This window comes from Electrophorus electricus, chromosome 7 (genome assembly GCF_041902795.1).
Source record: "Electrophorus electricus isolate QZ-2024a chromosome 7, ASM4190279v1, whole genome shotgun sequence".
NCBI lineage: Eukaryota > Metazoa > Chordata > Actinopteri > Gymnotiformes > Gymnotidae > Electrophorus > Electrophorus electricus.
The window spans coordinates 1,850,001-1,873,057 of record NC_137503.1 but is presented as its reverse complement, the minus strand read 5'-3'; the positions used below and the strand labels follow the sequence as shown (position 1 = coordinate 1,873,057).

Here is a 23,057-nt window from a genome sequence, read left to right as displayed (position 1 = left end):
AAAGTTAGAAGCCTTTGTGTCTTCTCTGCTGACAAGGACTCTAATTTTGTTAGCAAGAAGAATCAATGTCAGTTTCTTCATTTCTTCAGTAGGTTTTTGTCTGTGATTTATATCTTCCTCTTGTACACTCACTCTTTTATTCTTCTCTCCGATCCACTTCTTTATTTTCTTCTCTGCACCTTTTCCTTTTCTTTCTTTCTCTCTTAATTCCTGTTTCTCTCTGTACTCTCATCTTTCTCATTTCATCCCTCTCTCTCCCATTTGCCTCTCATCTTTCTCCAATCCCCCCTCTCTCACCTTCTTCATCTCCCCCCTGCTCTCTCTCTCTCTCTCTCTCTCTCTCTCTCTCTCTCTCTCTCTCTCTCTCCTCCCCTCTCTGGTGTAGATCCACTGGCTGTTGGAGGATGAGATAGTGTCAGCTCTGAGGCTCTCCTGTGTGCTCAGCTCCTCCACGCTGCAGAAGGTTGCCGACCACGTGTGTCGCTCCAGCGGAAGGCCTGGCTGTCACCACGAGGTCGTGACCCTGCAGTTCGTCTTTGGCCCTGAACAGTCCCTGGAGAAGTTCAAAGAGGTGAAAGGACACACTTCAACTTCACTCTTGTTTTAGTTGCTTGTATTACCACACCTTTTATTTATAATGGTCACGTTCCCCCCTCCCTCGCGTTGCAGTTCCTGGTTTTGCTTCCTTGTTTTGGTTTCTGTCGGCTCTGCCCCCTGGTTATTATCTCCTCCTGTTATTGTAATCATCTGTATCATGTTAGTCCTCGTTAGTCTTACTGTGTATAAGCCCTGTGTGTTCAGTTTGACTTTGCGAAGTCTCGTCAACTGCTGTTATGCTTCTGAGCCGTTTGTCATAGTGCTTGCTGCTTCTGGTTTGTTGGATCTATGCCTGGTTTGGGATAATCCTCTTGGCCTATTTCCTGTCTGTATTGGTTTGCATGGTTGACTGATATTTTTGGATTTTGACCTTGGCTTGTACTTTTGATATCAACTGGTATTCCCCTGTTCTCTAATAAAACTCTATTCGCCTTACTGTGAGCGAATCTGCCTCTGCACACACTCAGAACATTACAATAAGACAATTTATAACAAGTGAATTGGCTACCAGCTCAATCACATCTGACGTGACGCATATTAATAAGTATTACTATTTTAATTTAAAATATATTTGGTGTTATTGAATTTTCTTTCTAAGGCTCAATATAAAATGTTAAAATCCAGTGTGAAGCTCGATTTGTTAACTTTTCTGTCTCTCTCTCTCTATCTCTTTTCCCTCTCTCTCTATCTTCTCTCTCTCTCTCTCTCTCTCTCTCTCTTTCTCTCTTTTTCCCTCTCTCTCTCTCTCTACAGGAGTTCAGGAGGCTGTCATTTCCAGGTTATCTTCTGAATGCGGAGAAACAGAACTTCCACTACGTCTCCCTCAGCCGGCAGCACTCCCACAGACTAGAAGCTGCCCGGCAACTCCACCACAACTTGGCCAATTCTCAGGGGGCGGGGCCTCTCACCCAGAGACCAAATCAGACCCATGAGGCTGACGGTAGCTCCAGGGCAACGGCCAATCATTTGCCACCTTCAAAAGGGCGGGAGGGAGAGGTGGAGCCTGAAAAGACGAGTCCACGGGCTGAGGTATTTTAGGATGACCTTCAAGCAAATGAAAATGTTCATTTTAAATATAAAAATACCACACGTCTTTCTTCTTTCTTCTCAGCAGCTTTGTAAAATCTGTAGAGCTGGGTAAAAAAGATCAATTTTCAGTCTTGATTTTCCTTTTCGAGTGTTCATATATGTAAATGAATTTGCTTTGTCAGTGGCTGTGCATTATGTGGTTGCGCAGTTGTTTTATCAGTTGAAACATAATGAAATTATCTGTTTCTATCAACTTTATTAATCTGCTCATGTTTAAAAAAAATAAATAAATAAAAATAAAAAATACCATAAACAATATTGGTAATCTCAAGGTGAAAATAAATTCAATACAAGCATAAAAGCACAACATTATACAAGAGAAAAAAACACAAGCAAAACCAACAAACTGCTAAAATATTTAATAAAAGTCCTTTCTAAATTAAATGCTATGCTTAGTAGAAAATGCTTTTCAAAATAAAAGTGTCTGTAATCCAGTTTTAAAAGAAGTCAGTGGAACCTTTGGACAGTCAGGGGCATTGAATGAATGAATGAATGAATTAATTAATTCATTCATTCCTTCATTCCTTCATTCAATGAGGCCCAGCTGAACAAAAGGCACAATCACCCACCATGTGCAGTTTGGTTCTGGGAAGTTGGAGAGGATGATTAGTGTTAGACGTGACTCGAATTACAGGGTATAAGAAATTCCTTGAGATTTTCCAGTGCATTGCTGTGAACACATTGAAAACTTTGGAGGAGTATTTTAAAGTCAATTGTGTCAGAAGCCACTGTAAAGAATGTAATATTGGTGAAATGCGTTCGTGTTTCCATCCGTCATGAGTATCCTGGTTGCACAATTTTGAATATATTGGAGATTCTGGATATATTTAGCTGATAGTCCAGTCAGAAGCGCATTACAGTGATCAAGTCTCGATGAAACAAAGATATGAACAAACCTCTTTACGTCTGAGAGTGTTAAAATAGGACAGAGTTCGGAAATACGTTTTAGATGAAATACGTTTACACAAATCTTGAATATGAGCCTCAAAGTTCAAATGGGTGTCAAAGATGAAACCCAAATTTGAACCTGTATTGGAAACTGGAATGACCCTGCTAAAAAGTATGAGATGAGAAGTGGAGATTTCTTGCACTCAATGTAGAGTTCCTTCCAAAAGAGCCTGGGTTTTGCCCTGTGCTGTTATCCAGTCACAGAGAACAATGATTACATCCTGGGTCTTCGACACCTGCTTCATTTGAACCACCTTCCCTTGTGATGCTGTATTCCAACAGGTTCAATGTGGCGTTGAAAGTCAGACGCAGCCACATCAGGAGGCGGCGCTGGAGGCGGAGCAGGATGAGGCCCCAGAGGAGGAGGAGGCGGGGCCTGTTGTCACTGACTCGGTGAGCGACAGCCTTTCTGAGCGTTCGGACCTGGGCCGGGTGAGACCGGCCAACCCAGACGATGGGCGTTCTCAGAGCACCAATCAGCAGCCCTCCGGCAGTGCTGACCACGCCCCTGAACCTGCCTCCCCACCCAAAACACCCTCCTCTGTCAGCCTGGCTGAGTCTGTGCAGTCGGCCACACACAGTGAGTGTTCCCCAACGGTACTGTAGAAACAAGTTCACACACCTCGACACTCTCCTCAGCCTTGTGTTTCGGTTTACCAGGCACTGTTCTGGTGTGTCTTGTACTTAAATGTCTATGAAGATATCCAGGTCGTTGAATTGGACCGATTTGCTCATACACGATCATAGAGAGAGATTGTCGGAGGACTGTTTTGCAGTGGCTCTCGGCCCTGGGAGACCCAGATGCTGCACCTGTTTGTGGGGGATTCCCTGGTCTCCCACACCCCAGAATAGACCTGGCAAAGTTGAAACAGATGTGTCAGAGTAGCAGAAAACACACTCTAAACCTCGGAGTGGGATTAAAGGGGGTGGGTGGGTCCCCCACTGATACAGGAATATGGGTCACTCCTGCTGTACAGTTCATCAATTAATTGTAGTTGCTGGTTAGAATTCTGGTGAAAGTCTGGTGGTTGGAGCCAAATCCTGGGTTGTTGGTTTTTTTTTTTTTTCCTGAGCCAGAGCTGTTGGGATGTGTTTTACAGGCAGTGGGAAACTGAGGCCCAGTCGGGTTCAGAGTGTGGTCTCCAGCCAAGGGAGTATGGACTCGGACATGCTCGGTAAAATGTCCTCACACAGCACTGAGGAACACTGCGAAACACATGCAAGCACACACACACACACACCTGGAACACATAACACACTTGCATTATAGGTTATGATGGTGGAAGCAGTGATTCTGAATGTGACGGGCCCACCATGGATGAACAGGAAACTCCGAGTCCACTCATGCCAGACTTCTGGCTCATCATTCGAATCGACCATGACAGAGTGGAGGTGTTCTCGCATTCCAGGTCTGCAGAGCTCACACTGTACACTCACTCAGTAAAACAACTGTACTGTAAAACACCCTGTAAAATAACTGTACTGTGACTCTCTTGCACTGCACAGTGACTCCCTCACAGTGTACAGGGACCCTCCTCTCATTCTGTGTAGTAACTCACTTGTATTATAAAGTTACTGTGCAGTGACCCACTCATGCTGTACCAGTGACACGTCCTGTGCCAGTGCACAGCAGCGTTTTAATCTATGAATTACTCACTTTGTTGTTATACTGTCACGTTTAAATTGTTACTGGTGTAGTGTCTGTTGTTGGCCAGAGGAGGATAAAGCCCCCCCCCCCCCCCAACCCCTTGAGTCTTGGTTCCTCTCAAGGTTTCTTCCTCATGCTCTATGGAGTTTTTCCTTGCCACTGTCCTCCTTGGGTTGCTCACTGGGGGCTTGGACTCGGACATTTGTAAAGCTGCTTTGTGACGACAGCTGTTGTAAAAATCACTTTATAAATAAATTTGACTTGACTTTGACATTGTACAGCAGCTGTACTGTCACCAAATCACACTGTAGAACAACTGTACAGTGACGCATTCACACTATACAGTGCCTCAAACGTACTATATAGTGATCCACTCACACTGTACAGTGACTTAGACTATACAGTGGCCCACTCATACTATACAACAGTTGTACAGTGACTCATACTATATAGTTGCCCAGTCAGACCGTGCTAATAATAATTACCAATAACTCCAGATATGTGTAATTGTTATCCAGTGTAAACTGGATTAAGTGTGTAAATGCTATCCAGTGTAAACTGGATTAAGTGTTTAATGGTTATCCAGTGTAAAATGGATGAAGTGTGTAATTGTTGTCCAGTGTAAAGAGGATTAAGTGGAATATCACTACAGTTTTTCAGCTTTGTCCAGTGTCTATCTTACTCATTCAGGCCTTCCCTTTCTCAGGAGTTTTATTGGTGGAAAGGAAGACAGGGTAGGAGAAGAGGACGAGGAGGAAATCCCAGAGTACCTTCGTCTTCATCATCTCATTGTGAGGAAGATTGGGGAAATCTGTCGAATCGTCAATCAGGTAAATGTTTCTGTGCTCTTAGATGGTTGTTTCTACAGTGTACTGTCACAGGGTTTCAGGGGATTTAACTGGGATTGCTCCTTTGCCCTTTGAAATATCAGCGCCAGTGAAAGAGGCAATAGTGGTCAACGAGGTTTAATAAATAGCTGGATTTGTTTATGTACAAGTGACTATCCTCACTACTAGAACATTATTTGACACATTGATGTAAGATAAAAAGCCATAAATAATTTCAGTTAAATCATTTTAAAAAGGTCAGCCAATCTTTAATGTAATTAAACGTTCTGTATGCGTCTGGTCGTATGGTTCGTATGGCCATACCAATATGTTGTCCACAGTTTATACTTTCCATCCCGTACACTGAACCCAACCTCTTGTTTGCTCCACAGCGCCTCTTGCTGCAAGACCTTCACGATAGTCATGTGTGTAACTCGCTCTTGGTGGCCGAAAGTGAGGAGGACATCTGGAAGAACGAATCACTGTACAGGCAGAGGATTGCCAACTCAGACGGTAACTGCCACGAGCAGCACACACTCAGATGAACTTCGCTTCAGCGTGTTATGTGCTCTCTCTCTATTGCTCTTTCTCTCTGTCTGTCTCTCTTGCTGTCTCTCTCGCTTTTTGTCTTGCTCTTTCTCTCTGTCTCTCACTCTTTGTCTCTCTCACTCTTTTTGTCTCTCTTGCTCTTTCTGTCTGTCTCTCTCGCTGTCTCTCTGCTTGTCTCTTTCTTTGGGTCCTGTTTTCTCCTCACCTAATGGTCTCTCTGCCTCCTTTTCTCTTTCTCTTCCCCTCTTCCCATCTCTGTCTCTCATCTTTCTCATTTTTCTTCCCCTCTGTATCTCTCTCTCTCTCTCTCTCTCTCGCTCCTTCTATCCATGTCTTATAGACTATAATGCTGATGAGAGCTACCAACCCAGAGATTACCTGGCTGCAACCATGCACTTCATTCCTGGGTACTTTGCCTGTGACGTGGTCTGGAGCACCATCATACACATCCACCCTCGCCTGAAGATGGGGCCCAATATGGGCGTGGCTCGGGGTGAGTAGCGCAGACCGAGACCGCTGGTGGTGTTCACCTCACACAGTCCACATACATGTCTAATGCAAACACACACCAAACCAGTGTTTTCCAACAGCCTCAAACAACCGGAGGGCCAGACCTGTGTGTGTGTGTGTGTGTGTGTGTGTGTGTGTGTGTGTGTGTGTGTGTGTGTGTGTGTGTGTGTTGGGGGGGGAGGTTCATTTTGGCCTCTCAGTTCTTATTCTGGAATATTCTAGAGCCAATATTCCAGAATGTTTGTGTTTGCAGGAGACTATTGGTTTGGTGTGATGTTGGATTTATACCTGAAACAAACCTTGTGTGTATACACACCTCCGCATTCTGAGCAATTACAAAGGCGCACAGTGTCATGGATACAAAGCACCAAAGCTACTTCAGTGCCCCTTTGTACGCCCCCTTGTGATGAATTATGTTTAAAACGAGTGAGTGAATGAATGAATGAATACATACCCAGCACAATGAGGTGCTTTGCATCAGCCCCCCTGGAAAATATTAATGTACCTGAATCTAAAATAAACGTCACCTGAATGGCTGTTAGATTTGAGAGTGGTTTTTTTTTTTTGTACAATTGATACATTAAAAATACAAAAACAAAACCTTATGAGTAATAAATTGCTAAGGTAAGCTGCTCGGTTAACCACAAAAAAGTATCCCCCACTTGCAAAAAATCTTTTGCTCTTTTCAACAAATGACCTGAATGACGGTGTGTGTGAGGTGCTGTTGGATAGTTAGGAACATCTGGGCTTGCAAAAAGTTGTGAGTGTTAACTGCTCTGTCTTTATCTGTCTGCCAGCGATCCAGGCCCTGCGTTCAGTACTGAGTGCCTTCTGCGTGGTCAACCGTAAAAATATGTTCGTGTACCAGGAGCGCACAACCAAGTCTGTGTTCTACCTCAGGTTAGTGTGGCATTTTTATCTCAGGTTAGTGTGGTGTTCTACCTCAGGTTAGTGTGGCATTTTTATCTCAGGTTAGTGTGGTGTTCTACCTCAGGTTAGTGTGGTGTTCTATCTCAGGTTAGCTGTATTTACCTTAGCTTAGCGTGGAGTTTCTACTTCAGGGTAGTGTGGCATTTTTATCTCAGCTTAGTGTGGCATTTTTACCTCCGGTTAGCTTCTCCCTATTCCATCACTCTCTCTCACCCTACGGTCGATATCTCTCTCTCTCTCTCTCTCTCTCTCTCTCTCTCAATCCCTCTCTCTCTCCCTCCCTCTCTCGTTCCTGTCTGCTCTTGATCTTAATCATTCTCTCTCCTCCTCCCTCTCTCTCCAGACTCTCCGAAACCTCTCAGACAGGGAAGTACAGCGAGCCGGATGGGAACGCCCCACTCTCTCGCTCCATGGCTCTGGCTCGCAGTCAGGAGCCTTTAGTCTCAGAGGACATCACGGTATTCTTCACACACTGCCTGTCCACATCACCAGCGCCCCCCAGTCCTAGTCGGGGTGACTTCAAATTAATTAAAGCCAAATCCCATAACGATATCTTTATTTGAAAATCCAAAGTACAGTATTAAATCTCTAATGAAATCTTGTAATGAAAAACCACACTTGGCCATTTACCATTTTTACATATTCTCCAAAAGTTTTATTCTTATATGTCCACATGAATGAAGTAAGTTAAGTCTAAATAAAGAAAATTTAGCATTTGAATGTAATTCTAATCTAAAAGTTGCACAAAATCAAAAACTAAAATAACCAATTATACAAAAGGTGAAATGGCTGATAAATGTTTTTTTGTTGCAAGAGTTCACCTGTCTGAACACATTTTCACGTGCTATGTTTCCTTGTTGAGCTTTGACACATTAAGTGTGAGGGAGCGCTATCGCAGGACTCATTACAGCTCCTGTAGCTAGTGGTGAATCCTCTCGCCTCTGAACAAGTGATTTACCTGCTGATTTACCCGTCCTTCAGCTAGCTGGCTTTATGAGGTTCTTAGACAGTCCCCAGCATTCACGTCAGCAGAAAGCTGATGGAGTGTGTGAGACCGCGTGTGTGTGTGTGTGTGTGTGTGTAAAAATTTTTTTTTTAATTTCCAGGGTTCTCGTTCATCTCTGGAGGGCTCAAGGCCAGTAGGACAGGCGGACAAACACATCCTGTTACTGGTACATGGAGTTGGGCGTGCAGGTGAGAGAGAGAGGGAGGGAGCAGATTGTGTGTGTGTGTGTGTGTGTGTGTGTGTGTGTGTGTGTGTGTGTGTGTGTGTGTGTGTGTGTGTGTGCAGAGTGTGGGACATTGCTTGTATTGGGTACACGTTGGGACATTGTGTTTGGTAAAGTCGTGGAATAATTTATGGGACAGTGTGTGTGTGTGGCGAGGGGGTGGTACAGTGTGTGGTACAGGATGTGGAATGTATTGTGTATTTGAGTCTGCTCTCTGCCGTCTCACATGCAACAGAAGAGATGAAAACGCTAATGCATTTTGGCACCCTGATAAACTCCCTGTAGTACCACTCCTGGCCTGGTAGGGGGCACTGCTGCACTTTCTTCATTCTTCTGGCTCCGAGGGCCATGATGTCATTGTCTGTCTCCTGCTCGCTCTCGCGCTCTCTGAAAGTTTGGAGCTGAAATAATAAATGTGATTTATTATCCTCCTCCTGTCTCTGTGCCAACTTTTATTTTTATTTATCAGGCTTTTTGTTTACAGGGATTTGAAGTTTTTCTGCCGTAAGCTTGTCTGTCAGGACAGGGCTCCAGACGCCTGTGCTGATTTCTGTGGTCTGAGCTAAAAATGAGAACCCACTATAACTTAGCAACATTTACAAGGTGTTTTAAATAAAGAGTTGTTATGCTACTGTAGTGTATGCACTACAAAGACCTTGGGCTGCATTTGCATGCTATCAAAAGTCCTAGCTGTGAGGGGGAGGGTTCATTGGGACCTATCTGCACTCTGATTGGCAGGTCCGGAGATCACAGATGAGTTGGTGAAGGTTCTGAGAAAGCGATTGGATGAGACTACCCTCGACATCATCACTGTGATGTTGGTCAGGAACTGCAAACTGACCCCTGCAGATGTGGAGGTAAATTTAATTCTTTTCATCCTTGTCCGCATTGTCGTGATACAAAAGGGCTTTGTTTATTTATAACACTGTTGCTAAAGTTTTCAGACTCTACCAAACCTCAGGCTGCTCCTGATGTAGCTCAGATCCAGCTGATGCAGATTTGTGTGTTATGGGCCTTCCTGGCTTGTTTGGCTTTGGTTGTTTGGTTGCTTTGTGGGACTAAGCATCAGAATTTGTTACCGATTGAGTATGTGTGGGGTACACTTCTATTCATAATACACAGGCCGGTGAGATAGCAGGATTATATGCAGATAATTGACCACTTATTGCATTTGTAGTCTCTGCTGGTCATGGTCTGAGCTCTGCAGTGCACATTTTTAGAAGCTGGGTTTGTGTCTGTCTGTCTGTCTGTCTGTCTGTCTGTCTCTTTTCTTTTTTTTTCTCTTTCCTTCTTGGGTGCTTCATGGTCTATTTCTCCCCCACCTATCTCTCTCTCCCTCCCTCCCTCCCTCCCCAGTTTATTCAGCCTCCGGGCTTTCCAGCTGCAGAGGTGATGGAGTTCCGCCTGCCTCACTACAGTGTACAGTGGATGTCGGCGCTGGCTCACTATCTGCGACAGAACCTCCTCATGTTCCTCCACATCCCCAAATACACAGACAGCTACATGGAGCATCACTTCAAGGTAACGGCAGCTCCAACTCCGGCGGCCCTGCGTCCTGCTCCCCTGCTACTGGACTTGTCTAATCAGTTAGCTCTCAGTCTAGACGTTCAAAGGCTCCACGGCAGTCTGGTAGCTAGTCGTGGAGTGAAAAGTGATCACTTATTCTAAACACATAAATAACTAAACAAATTAACTAAAATATATGCATAATAAAAAATGGATAAAAGGTTTGGGATGAACTTTGGGTTTTGATAGCACAGCGTGTTTTCTGCAAAGTTTACATCTTGTACAACATTCCGCTTAATTATGTTAGTACCTGTTTGACCTCCCTCTGTGCCCAGCCTTTTATTGTGATTTTCTCTGTTTCTCCACCTCTCTCTCTCTGTGTAGCACCACTTCCATCTGAACAGCGAGCTGCCTGACTCTGATATCTACCTGTACAATAAACCAGGGGGGCAAGGAACAGGGGGTAAAGGTAATGAAACTGACCCAGCGACACACAACACCCACATGTCTCTCTCTCTTCTGTTCTTTCTCTTGTTCTGTCTGTCTGTGCCTGTGTCTGTGTTTCAATGTGTCTCACTCTTTCAGTGTGTGTCTCATTCTCTGGAGATCTGCTTTCTCTGGCGTGCTCAGTGCACACTAAATCTCACTCCCCACCTGAAAAACGGGTCTCGTGTTTGTTTACCTTTCTGCAGTAATTTATAGTTGGTTTTTGTCCCGCGAGCTCATTCTTGCATAGCAGCATCACCCCACCACCTCTCTCTCCCTCTCTCTGTCTGTTTCTCTCTCTCTCTCTCCCTCCTTCCCTTTCTCTCTCTGTCCTTCTCTCCCTCCCTCTCCCTCTCTCTGTCTGTTTCTCTCTCTCTCTCTCTCCCTCCTTCCCTTTCTCTCTCTTGCTCTCTATCTCTCCTTCCATCTCTCCCTCCTACCCTCCCTCTCTCTGTCCTTCTCTCCCTCTGTCTCCCTCTCTCTTTCTCTCTCTCTCTCCCTTCATATCGCTCTCTCTGTGAGGTGTCATGTTTTTGCTGACTGGTCACTGCTGTATTTATTGCACCTGTCCTCTGACCGCCACTGCTCAAAAGTCCCAAACTACCTGAGGTGGAGACACAGGTACATGTCCTCTCATATGCTGTAGCCATACTGTCTCAGCACCAGGAGAAAGGTGGAGACACAGGTACATGTCCTCTCATATGCTGTAGCCATACTGTCTCAGCACCAGGAGAAAGGTGGAGACACAGGTACATGTCAATCTGACTGTGTGTGTGTGTGCACCTTGGTGATCAAACTCACCCATGACCTTGGGGTTGCTAGCATGCCTTGCTCTGCTCCATCAAGTAAGGTACAGGTGAGGTACACATGAGGTACAGGTCAGCTGAGAAGAAAGACTCAAAGATTACAAAAATTCTGCTTCCTTCTCTTCAGCACAGGACTGCAACGCAAGCGTGAGCATGCAGACGTCCATGATTAGCTCGTTTCACTGTGATTGACAGAGGACAGAATAATGTCATCCCTCCCACCCATAGAGCAGCGGCAATTTTGCTCTCATGGAGTACAGGCCATGGAGAGTGAATTAGGGGCTTAGCTAAACCGAGACTGTATTGTCTCATTTACATTTACAGCATTTGGCAGACGCTCTTATCCAGAGCGACTTAAAAAAAGTGCTTTGTCATTTACTCAGAGAATACATCCTAGCCAGTAGAGTAGGTTAGTGTCTAATATACCAGTGATCTAGAATACTGTAGAAATACAGAGATCACAGCTGATGCCTAGAAGTGGCAAATGCATATAACAGACAACTCTATAACAGACAGCAATCAGTGCAATAAACAATACCCTACAATAAGCACTAGAGTTTTAGTTTAGGTTTAGTTTTAGTCTACATAGGTGCAGGGCCATTTAAATAATCCACAAATAGATGGGTCTTCAGTCTGTATTTAAAGACTGCAAAGGAGGCTGCTGTCTGAACAGCAAGTGGAAGTTTGTGCCACCATCTAGGAGCCAGGAATAGAATAGTCTTGATGCTTGTCTTCCATGAGACTTGACACATGGTATTTCAAGCTGAGCCATAATTGAGGTTCAAAGTACTCGAGGTATGGATCGGGCTTTGAACATTGACCTCATGTATGGTGGGGCTGGTCCATTTTTGGCTTTTTTGGTGAGCATCAAGGTTTTAAATCTGATGTGTGCAGTTACTGGAAGCCAATGAAGGGAACGCAGCAACGTGATGTGTGAACTTTGGAAGATTGAAGACCAGTCATGCTGCTGCATTCTGGACAAGTTGGAGAGTTCTGATGGCTCTTAGAGGAAGACCAGCAAGTATCTAGTTGCAGTAGTCTAGCTTTGAGATTACAAGAGACTGCACAAGTACCTCGGTAGCTTCCTGTGAGAGAAAGGGCCGAATCCTTCGTTTGTTACAAAGGAGAAATCTGTGAGAATGGGTCAGATTTGAAACCTTAGTTGAGTATGACAACTGGTTGTCCAAAGCTATACAAAGGCTACGAGCAGCTTCAGATGGTGATACCAGGGGGTCCTCAGAGGAAACTGAGGTCATGGTAAGGGTTGGGAGTTCTTGGGATGTACAGAAGCTTGGTTTTACTGGGGCACTCATCTATGATGCAATGTCTGTCAAGCATGCTGAGATACTTATGGAGAGCTGCATGTTGGAGGGTGGAAAAGAAAGAAATAATTGGGTGTTTTCAGCATAGCGGTGGTAGAAGAAGCCATGATAATGCATCATGAAGAGAACGAGTATACAAAGAGCCCTTGTTGACACCGGTGGAGATTCTACATGGATTGGATATGGATCCTCTCCATGTTACCTGATAGGACCGTCCCTCCAGATAGGACTGAAACCATCTCTCTGCAGAGCCAGTCACACCAAGCCTGGAGAGAACAGAGAGGAGAATGTTGTGGTTTACTGTCATATACTTCCAGAAGGTCTAGAAAAATCAAGACAAATGATAGTTTGGCAGCTTTGGCAGCATGAAGTTTCTTCGTCACTGCTATGAGGGCTGTTTCTGTTGAATGTGTTTGTAGCCAGACTGATTGGGATCATGGAGCTGGTTCTGGGCGAGGAAAGGGGATAATTGATTGTAAACTGCTTGTTCAAGGTCTTTTGAGAGAAAAGGGAGCCGTGATTCCAGTCTGTAATTGGTAACGTTGGAGCCATCAAGTGTGGCCTTCTAGAGGATTGGTACCACCCTGGCGGTTTTGAATGCAGTTGGCACATGTCCAGAGGCTAAGGAGTTGTTGTTGATGATGGAGATGAACGGAAGCAGATCTCTTGAAATCGTCTGGAACAGAGTGGAAGGAAATGTAGTCGGAGTGCCACCTTCTAATACTCTTTTGCTACCTGCTGGTCATGCATGATGGTCCAACTAACCTGTGGTTAAAAAAAGCCGGGTGGAGTCAAGCACAGTGGCAACAAAGTAGAGGCTAAGCGTGGCTCGGTGGTGATTGGCTGTCAGGAACGAAAGCTGCGATTCGTCGTAAGAAAACAGACTGGATGCTAACTTTAAAAATAGATTGAGTATTCTATTTTGACAGTGTTCAGGAGCCATTTGCGGCAACATAAACACACATATTTGTTGCGTGAGTATACTGAGAGCTGCAGAGTGAGGGTTTAGACCATATAGGAAGGAGAGATTATAGTGAATATTGATTAAAGATTAAGATTGAAGATGCACATCAGATTTGGAAAACAATGGAAACACTAGCATCGTAGCACCTGCACACAGGGTTAACACTCGTGTCTGCTAAACGTATTATTTGCAGTGATTTGGATCAATTTGAAGATAACCTTTTGTTTCTGATGACCCCAGAAAGTCACAATAAGCACTTCTGCTAGGGCCATTATTTCTTATATGAAGTCTAACCGCTCAGTAATGGCTACAGTGGGAAGTTGTGAGTCCAGCTTATTACTGCAGTGAGACTCGCCACAAGTCTCTTAAGTGTTCCAGTGTGACCTGAACTCTGGCTGCTGAGAGATAATAGTCAGGTGGAATTGTGTGTGTGTGTGTGTGTGTGTGTGTGTGTGTGTGTGTGTGTGTGTGTGTGTGTGTGTGTGTGTGTGTGTGTGTGTGTGTGTGTGTGTGTGTGTGTGTGTGTGTGGCGTGGATGGTGATGTACACATCCCCAAGTTCTTCGGGCTAATTAGGTGACAGCTCCTTAAAGCACTTGTCCACTGACTCTTCCAGGTGCGTCCAGGTGCTGCACCTGGGTCTTCCAACTCAGCAGGAGTGTGTGGAACCTCCATTCGCTCCAAATGCTGTCTCATTTTTGTCTTTTTTTCCCTTGAAGGTGTACTGTGTCAGGATGTGTGAGTCTCTCTCTCCCTGCGAGAGGCCATGAGGTTAGGCTGAGTGCTGTGTATTTTCTGCCTGATGTGTGGCATCCAGGCATTGGTTACTGGTCCATAAGGGCTTCTGGAGCAGATGACGGCCCACGGGATTTCAACAAAGCCATCACCAGGAGCTCTGAACTGAACCTTCCTGACTATACCATCTATACACTCCTAACTTCCTAACTTAACAGTTCTGCTACGTGTGTGTGTGTACGGGGGGAGAGGAGGGGGGGTAGATGGTAGATGGTGTGTGTGTGGAGAGACAGAGTGGGGACAGAGTGTGTGTGTGTGTGTGTGTGTGTGTGTGAGAGAGGTGCAGCACATTACCTTTTTGGCAGAATGTAATCAGTAAAGATAAACGAGTCTTAAATGTGGGCTTTAGACATGCAAGACGAGATAACAGGCTCATAACCTCTCATTTTCAAAAATACATGCAAAGTATTATGGGATGTCTTGGGGAGTGGGTTCTGTTTGGGATGTGGAGGTGTATCTTCATCAGCTCCTGTGAGCTTAAATGAAACCGCTGCACCAACACAGGTGTCTTCACAGTTACGTGTGTGCCAGTGGCTCTTTACAGTTTAATGGTGTCGTTTTTCTTGGTTTTTTTCTTATCTTTAACCTTTTTTGCATTAGGCGTCGTTACAAAATATTGCCATGAAACAGTGACGAGACGGAGGTCTTGGGAGTGAGCCAAAAGCTTTTGAGATCCAGTGTTTATCTCTCTACCTTCTCTGGACCCAACTGCCAAATGTATTGCAGTGTTAAGATCATCTTCAATGAGAGAGAGAGAGAGTTCAGTATGATGCTCGCTCTATCGTTTATCGTTAAGCTTTCTGTTTCAGTGCTTCTGGGGAACCCGGTCTCTCCATTAGCCTCCCTCTCCTCACCTCTTCTCATCTCTGTCTGCATTTCACTCTGTGGTTGAATGTCAGTGTTGATCTCTCCTCTCCTCCCTCTCTCTCTCCTCTCCTCCCTCTCTCTCTCCTCTCCTCTCCTCTCCTCTCCTCTGTGTTGCGGTGGGTATCTCTGTTGTAATTCAGGTACGATGACGGAGCTCGTTCAGAACCTCTTCCCACCCTCCCAGTTCCAAGGTACCACAACGCTCCTCCACTTTCCAAATGTGCACTGTGGCGCCCCCTCCTGGCTGTGTGTGGTTCTGCTGTCGCTCATGCCCTGATAGTTTCATTTTTACAGTGCCTTATTTTAGGGCTGTGCAGTAGTGGCGTCCAGGCCACGCACACACCTGCATGAGGGTCTGCATGAAGACTTGGATTTTGGTTTGTTGTTTTGGCTTTTACTGTGTGCGTGTGTGTGTGTGTGTTATATTGTGTGGTGAAAACGTGCTGAAAACACAAGTTTTCCACAGTTCTTGTTTTCATCCGTTCTTTGCTACGATGATCATATGGTTTGTTTGGATGTAATAATTGATTGTGGGGAAAAATCCCACATTAGACATTTTTTTCAGCCTAATGCAGTGTTTTTGCAACCATCAGCCCCAGTTTGGTAATAACCTCTGAATACTCAGAGGTCACGTAGGGCAGTGAGTTGCTGGTCATAACATGTGCATGTGTGCATAACATACGCATATGCATACAGACACACACACCAACACACACATTGCTGCACATGCACGCACCCACACACAAACGCACAGAGTGACCATATGTTTTGTGGTTTGAAGATGAGAAGTGGCTGGTTGTGGATTATTGTGTAGGGCATGAGTGTCCTAACGTGTCCTTCTGCGGGAGAGGGAGAGAGAAACCGAGGGAGGGCGGTGGAGAGAGACAGATGCACTGAAACACAGGCAGAGATCAAAACAGCAGAGACGGAGCAAGAAAGGAGAGCAGTGGGAGAAACGTGTGTGCTGTATCTGTTTGTGCGCTCCATGTGCCTGAGCCTCTCAGACGGCCATCATAACCAAAACCTCAGCGCACTAATGGGCTCCACTAAATCCAGCTGTTCGATAAACCCACACGTGCACGCAAGCACACGTGCGCCTGTAATGAGACGTGCACATGCTGTCTAGTGTGACTCATGTTCAGCTCTGCTTTGTGTGGTGTGGTGTGGTTTGTTGGAGAACCAGCAGTCACAGTGAGACTAATGAAGGAGGTCTTTCTCTCCCTCTCTCTCTCATCCTCCCTCCCTCTCTCTCTCATCCTCCCTCCCTCTCTCTCTCATCCTCCCTCTCTCTCATCCTCCCTCCCTCTCTCTCTCATCCTCCCTCTCTCTCTCATCCTCCCTCTCTCTCTCATCCTTCCTCCCTCTCTCTCTCATCCTTCCTCCCTCTCTCTCTCATCCTTCCTCCCTCTCTCTCTATCTATTTATCCCTCTCATCCTTCCTCTTCCTCTCTATCTCTCTCTCATCCTCCCTCTCTCTCTCCCTTTCCCTCCATCTCTCTCTCCCTTTCCCTCCATCTCTCTCTCTTGCTTTCTCTCTCTCTCTCTCCCCCCCCCCCTCACTGTCCACACTGAGTTGCTTTGCTCACTCTCTCCAGGCTCTGTGGCCATGTGCAGCTGTCTGAATTGAATGTAAGGGAAGAGAATGGAAACTGTCTCCCAGATTGATGTGAACCTGCGCTCGACAGGACAGCTTCTGCCTTCTCCCGCCTTTTCTGGGCTGTGTGTTCTATTACTGAAGGGTGGATTTATAGATCATGTTGTTACTCTGCATTTCTATAAACCTCTTTGCTGTTGGCCTTGTATAAGCAAAACCAATTCGTTTTAGTTTATCATTGCGTGCGTGCGTGCGTGCGTGTGTGTGTGTGTGTGTGTGTGTGCGTGCACAGAAAGACTCTGTTGGCAGTGCACGCTGAATTGCTCATTTAATAAAATGTTATCCCACGTATTGATCTAATATTATGCTCGTCTCAGTTCCAACGGCCATGTCTGTGCCCTGTGTTCTGCAGGTATCGCCTGCATTGCCTTGTCCTTCGTGGATGCTCAAGGCTGCCCCCTTGTGGTGTCTGCGCAGGGTGGCACTGCCCCACCGAGAAGGGATGCTTCTCCAATCCCCTTTCAGCCAGATCAGTTTGAGGCCCTGACAACAGTCGTGAAGGCTGACTCTCCTGACCCAAGTCCAGGTATTGTAACCTGAAGCACCTGTGCAGATGGAAGTTAAATTAGAACTGAGCCTCTCGAGTTTCTAATGATGACTTATTCGATGAGTTTCTAATTGCTCTGGCGAATATATCACACTGCTTAGCATCCCTAATATACTTGGATCTCTGGAGTAAGCGCTTAGGGGTTTCATAAGTGATGTTGCTGTGATGTCAAAATTCAGCGTAATTTGGCATAATTGGAGTACAATTTCAGCCAGTTTGACTTCACAAATGTTTCTTGCTAAGAAAACCCTAATTTTAATCCTAATTCTAACCTAAGGGTGGGGCGTGTGTGTGTGTGTGTGGGGGGGGTGGCTCAGTGGTTAAGGTACTTGTAAGGTACTTGTAATCGGAAGGTTGCCACCGCCAAGTTGCCCCTGTTGGGCCCCTGAGCAAGACCCTTAACCCTCAGTTACTCAAGTTGTATTCAGTCACAATTGAAAGTCTGTCTGGATAAAAGCGTCAGCTAAATGCCAAAAATGTGTGTGTGTGTGTGTGTGTGTGTGTGTGTGTGTGTGTGTGTGTGTGTGTGTGTGTGTGTCTAGGTTCCTCAGTTCGGGTGAGGTTTGATGTCTGGGAACAGGGAAACATCAGTCCGCTACAGCTCATGGACAAACTCAGAGGGGCGGTACGCCATGCGCTCTGTGATGTCGTCATGGAGATGAGAGTCCTGCCCAACCCACTGTGTTTAGAAACCTTCTGCGTGCCTGGCCCCGCCCACGTGAATGATGCAAACAGTGAGAGGACTCTAATGTGTAATGCTCTTGAGACATTAATTACGTGGTCCATATGTGACGGGGTTGTTTACACAAATGAGAGTGTTAAACATTTTATATATATATATATAGAAAATGTTCCAAGTTTCTTTTACTCAGTGGAGATTATGCCAAGTTTAAACAATAAACAGCATCAGTTATCCCAGTCCAGAAGTAAGTGTCTTGTGGGCTGGTGTGTGTGATGTGTGCAGTCACTTTTCAGAACACATTTTGGCATATATGAAGTATTTTCTCCTTCCAAAAATGTAATTTATGTTTACATTTTGTCATTTTTTTTTCATTTAAAAGCTTTGCTTAAATTGGTGTTTTAGACTGTATATTTGGTATTGATGCACTGTCTTGTTGCTATAGTTACAGCAAGTCTTCCGCAGCCGGAGGGCAGAGAGACAAAGGACAGCCCTCGCCGGCCTATCGGCATTCACGGGGTTAGAAGTAGCCCCTCCCCCATCACCCTTATCCCCACCCCCAGCTCCACCCCCACCACCGGTGCCAACACGCCCGAGTCGACCACACCCACTGGCAAAAGTGTCCGCCGGAGCTTCTGGGAAATCCTGGTGTGTGTCTTCAAGTCTTCATTTACTTTAGCTGTCAGACGCTACAGATGGCCTGAATGGCTCGACTGTGTGTGTGTGCGTGTGCGCGTGTGTGTGTGTGTGTGTGTGTGCACGTGCGTGTGTGTGCGTGCGTGCGTGCGACAGAGTAAGCCAGACTCGTCAGAGCTGGGTAGTCCGAAGACCACGGATGATATTGTACAGGAGAGGGCGGACGACGGCCGTCTCGGCCGGAGGAGACACAAGACCGAGAGCGTCAAACAGCAGTGGAGCCTGGACAGGACAGCAGCCATGGAGTTGGAGCAGGTTCAGAGGTCAAAACTGTGCGCGCACACACGCACGCACACACACACGCACACACACACTGGCCGACACAGAGCACTTGATCTGGAGTAAGCCCAGAGGTTATGCACACACACAACATACACAACTCCACACACACACATAAACAGAAATGCACAATCTTTAAATATTCCAAAAACCTGGGCCCTTATTTGAAGAACAGAACACTTTCTCTGTCTCTCTCGCTCTCTCTCTCTCTCTCTCTCTCTCTGTCTCTCTCGCTCTCTCTCTCTCTCTCTCTCTCTCTCTCTCTCTCTCTCTCTCTCTCTCTCTCTCTCTGTCTCTCTCTCTCTCTCTCTGTGTGTTTGTTTGTTTCGGCCTCTATGCAGGCGGCATGTCCTACAGCTGGAGGAGGGAGACGTGGGCACCTTGCACCCTGTCTACCAGCGTGTCTTCCAGCCCTGGGTCATCTTCATGGCCAAACTGGGTGAGTTCCTGTTTCCCTCTGTGTTGGAGCAGCCTCCATAAGCCTCTGATCTGTGTGTCTGTGTGTGTGTGTGTCTGTGTGTGTCTGTGTGTGTCTGTGTGTGTGTGTGTGTGTGTGTCTGTGTGTGTGTGTGTGTCTGTGTGTGTCTGTGTGTGTCTGTGTGTGTCTGTGTGTGTCTGTGTGTGTGTGTGTCTGTGTGTGTGTCTGTGTGTGTGTGTGTCTGTGTGTGTGTGTGTCTGTGTGTGTCTGTGTGTGTGTGTGTGGGCCAGTGCTATACGTTTCCCTAGAGCTATTTTGCAATGGCAGGAGACAACAGATTTTTTTTAAATCAGCACTATATCTTTCTGTCTTTCCCTGTCTTTTATTCTCTGTCTCTTTCTCTCTCTCTTTCTCTCTCTCTCAGGTTGCCCGTCCATTCAGCACTGTACAGCTGAGATCACCTCTCTCTTCCTCCTGTCCTCCGTTCTAACAGAAGTGGTGAACTTGGTCACCTCTTTGGCTCCTGACACCACAGTGAAGGTTTTCGAGAGAACCAGGTGCGTCCCAGTCGGCTGGTAGGTGAGGTGGGGGTGTGACCGGTCCCTCCTCCGCTCCACCCTTTCACCACTTAAAGACCCACGAGGGTTTTAATTTCTGATTTATGTCTTGCTGTGTGTGTGTGTGTGTGTGTGTGTGTGTCTGTGTGTCTGTGTGTGTATGTGATGTCATCTGCAGCTCTGCTCAGGAAGACATTTTTGTCCCGCTGTCTCACATCCAGACCGTGAGCCCTCCCTCTATCGCTGCCCAGAGTTTCATCCTTGTTGGCCGAAACTTCCACCAGTGGCACTCCAATGGCACGGAGCAAGGTACATAAAAAAAACTAAAGCACGAGTCATCACCCAGAACTGCGTCCTGCTGTCCTGCCTGTCCTGTCGAGTACAGGGTAGAGGTCAGAAAGGCTTCTGAGTTTCATTGTAATGTTGCTAAATTCACAGGCCTGGTGGAAGACCCTGGTAGTCATTCTGGGTGATTTAACGTTCTGGGTTCTGAGTGACTTTTCCTGGGTTCTGGGTGACTTTGCCTGGGTTCTAGGTCACTTTGGCTGGGTTCTGGGTGACTGGCTGGGTTCTGGGTCACTTTGGCTGGGTTCTGCATTCTGGAGTTCTGCTGTCCTTCATGGACCTAGCTCTACCTCCATAAGTAGCACATTTCCTGTCTAAAGGTCCTCGTTGCTGTGAGAGTGTGTTCTCGTGACGGATCCAGACATTTTCTTCACTTGCTCACTCCCTCTGCTCCCTTTCTTCTGATCTTGCTAATAAATGGGTTTTTTTTTAATACTTGGTAGTATATTCTGTAGTGTGTGTGTGTGTGTGTGTGTGTGTGAGAGAGTGACATCAGCAGCATGTGTGTACAGCCATGTCGTGTTTGTGTGTGTGTGTGTGCTTATCTCTGCCCACAGAGGACAGTTCAGATGATGAAGTCCCTACAATGCTTGGTAGGTTCACTCGAAAGTCTGACCCCTGTAGACCCAGAGCACAGAACAAAGAACACACAACACAGAGCAACCAACACAGAATGAAGAACACACAACACACACCACAGAACACAGGCTCAGCCATGATGCATGTCTGGTGTGGCTCTCTCTCTCTCTCTTTCTCTCTTGCCCACTCATTCACGCTCACGCACACGTGGACACACACACACACACACACACACACACACACACACACACACACACCTGGGTGTGCGCCATAACAAAAACCCTCAGGAGAAGTAACCCCTTCTTCACACAGTAAGATCGTTTCCTTTAATGACTCAATCTGACTCTTCACATCGTACACCGTATGACATTCGCACAGTGTTAATTAATCACACTAGGATATTTCTCAACCACTATCGTTAATCCCTGGATTAAAAAAAAACATTTTATGAAGGGAGGCATTACATGTGTAATGTCTTGTAATCAGACTCCAGAGTGTGGTTGTCCTCGTGCTCTCGACCTCCGGAGGGGTTGCGTGCACGTCGTCTGGTTCAGCACACAGGAGATCGCGCCTGTCTCCTTTAGTCCACTGTTTAACTCGCCGTGTCGGCCTGGGCTGGGTGTGGATGTGGCTCGGCTGTGCTCTGGTGTTATGTGCGCTTCACACGGCTTGTATGGGAAGCTTAGCAGTGAGATTCTCTCGCCATGGTGTACTGTGCTTTTAATCAGACATACTGTGAATATGACTGGAGGAATTTGGGCCTGGGTGTGTACTTATATTTTCTGCCTCTCTCTCTCTGTCTCTCTCACACTCTCTCTGTCTCTTTTTTTTTATATCTGTTTGCCTCTCTCCCTCTCGGTAGTTCATAAAGGCCTTCAGCGATTCGAAGCACTGGAGCACAGTGATTGGCTGACTCCCGGGCAGACCGGGAGGGGCGTGGCCCCACGCCAGCGCTTCTTATACATCTATATTGTCGCCAAAAAGGTGAGATGACACAGCGCTGTTCCGCACATGCTCAGTAGAGTCCAAGGAGTGGAACACTCACAGATTTATATGATATAAGGCAGAGAGCTTTCCAGAACTTTTCTAAAACTTTGTGGAACAATTCCAGATCCTGAATTCCATTATCAGTGGTCTTTAATTGACCATTTAACCCTTGTATGGTGTTTGCGTTGTTTGCATTGGTGGTTATTTATCCAGTGTTCGCAGGACTCGTAGACCCAGCGCATTATTCAACAATACAATAATAATTAACAGATAATTAACAGATGTTGACTTAATCTTAATTACAAACAATACAGAGAGCATATGTGGTTATTATTTGCTTTTTATCTCTGCTAGATCATATTTATCAAAACAAAGTCCTAAATATGTGATAAAATTATATAAAATCTATTATAATCAAGATGTGGGTTGGAAACATCATGTTGAACAAATCTTGAACATTTTACAAATATAAATGAAAGTTTTCATCACTAGTAAACACTGTAAATAGAAACTTGTCCCACAGACCTGAACACCACCCAGGGGTAGACGCATGCGGTTGGACATTTGGACATCACCCCCGGGTCCTAGTCCAGGGTAGAACAGGACAGCCAAAGCGCCTAGACCTCAAGAGCTGTGATTTAAATGTCTGTGTTCTCTGACACAAATGAACTACCAGACAATTAACCATCCAGGTGTGAAGTTTGAAATTGAGGAGGACTTGTGCTCCAGGTTTGGGTAGTTTGATTGGCTGTTGTTGGTTATACATGCCGGTTTGAGGAAGTGGATTGACTGTTGTTGGTCATATATGCAGGTTTGAGGAGGTTGATTGGCTGTTGTTGGTTATACATGCAGGTTTGAGGAGGTTGATTGGCTGATGTTGGATATACATGCAGGTTTGGGGAGGTAGTTTGGCTGTTGTTGGTCATATATGCAGGTTTGGGGAGGTTGATTGGCTGTTGTTGCTTTTACATGCCGGTTTGAGGAGGTTGATTGGCTGTTGTTGGTCATATATGCAGGTTTGAGGAGGTTGATTGGCTGATGTTGGATATACATGCAGGTTTGAGGAGGTTGATTGGCTGTTGTTGGTTATACATGCAGGTTTGAGGAGGTTGATTGGCTGTTATTGTGTTTCTCTGGCTGTAGCTGACCCTGTACACATATAACTGGTCGTTGGAACTGGGCGCATTGCTGAACCGTGACTTTGTGCGCCTGGTACAGTGGCACAACGCCCGTGCGCATGTAGT

At 45.9% G+C, this 23,057-nt stretch overlaps 1 protein-coding gene across 12 annotated transcripts in view; it reads left to right on the top strand.

Moving 5' to 3' along the window:
- Positions 1 to 23,057, top strand: part of szt2 (SZT2 subunit of KICSTOR complex) — an 87,095-nt gene that overhangs the window by 30,250 nt on the left and 33,788 nt on the right. For 8 of the 12 annotated variants that reach the window (XR_014124594.1, XR_014124593.1, XR_014124595.1 and 5 more), the window contains 25 exons: positions 386 to 571; positions 1,351 to 1,626; positions 2,917 to 3,214; positions 3,735 to 3,809; positions 3,905 to 4,043; positions 4,989 to 5,112; positions 5,502 to 5,622; positions 5,999 to 6,151; positions 6,966 to 7,068; positions 7,442 to 7,556; positions 8,205 to 8,292; positions 9,066 to 9,184; positions 9,684 to 9,848; positions 10,218 to 10,302; positions 15,213 to 15,263; positions 17,079 to 17,252; positions 17,816 to 18,007; positions 18,398 to 18,600; positions 18,745 to 18,911; positions 19,269 to 19,366; positions 19,770 to 19,902; positions 20,081 to 20,211; positions 20,805 to 20,840; positions 21,689 to 21,810; positions 22,957 to 23,057. The exon at positions 22,957 to 23,057 is cut by the window's right edge and continues 82 nt beyond it. Coding sequence is in view for 9 of the 12 variants with exons in the window: in XM_081717976.1 (XP_081574102.1) it covers positions 386 to 571; positions 1,351 to 1,626; positions 2,917 to 3,214; positions 3,735 to 3,809; positions 3,905 to 4,043; positions 4,989 to 5,112; positions 5,502 to 5,622; positions 5,999 to 6,151; positions 6,966 to 7,068; positions 7,442 to 7,556; positions 8,205 to 8,292; positions 9,066 to 9,184; positions 9,684 to 9,848; positions 10,218 to 10,302; positions 15,213 to 15,263; positions 17,079 to 17,252; positions 17,816 to 18,007; positions 18,398 to 18,600; positions 18,745 to 18,911; positions 19,269 to 19,366; positions 19,770 to 19,902; positions 20,081 to 20,211; positions 20,805 to 20,840; positions 21,689 to 21,810; positions 22,957 to 23,057 (3,455 nt within the window). In the remaining 3 variants the exon portion in view is untranslated. The remainder of the gene's footprint in view (positions 1 to 385; positions 572 to 1,350; positions 1,627 to 2,916; positions 3,215 to 3,734; positions 3,810 to 3,904; positions 4,044 to 4,988; positions 5,113 to 5,501; positions 5,623 to 5,998; positions 6,152 to 6,965; positions 7,069 to 7,441; positions 7,557 to 8,204; positions 8,293 to 9,065; positions 9,185 to 9,683; positions 9,849 to 10,217; positions 10,303 to 15,212; positions 15,264 to 17,078; positions 17,253 to 17,815; positions 18,008 to 18,397; positions 18,601 to 18,744; positions 18,912 to 19,268; positions 19,367 to 19,769; positions 19,903 to 20,080; positions 20,212 to 20,804; positions 20,841 to 21,688; positions 21,811 to 22,956) is intronic. The other 4 variants (XM_035524534.2, XM_081717974.1, XM_081717975.1 and 1 more) reach the window with 3 other exon arrangements.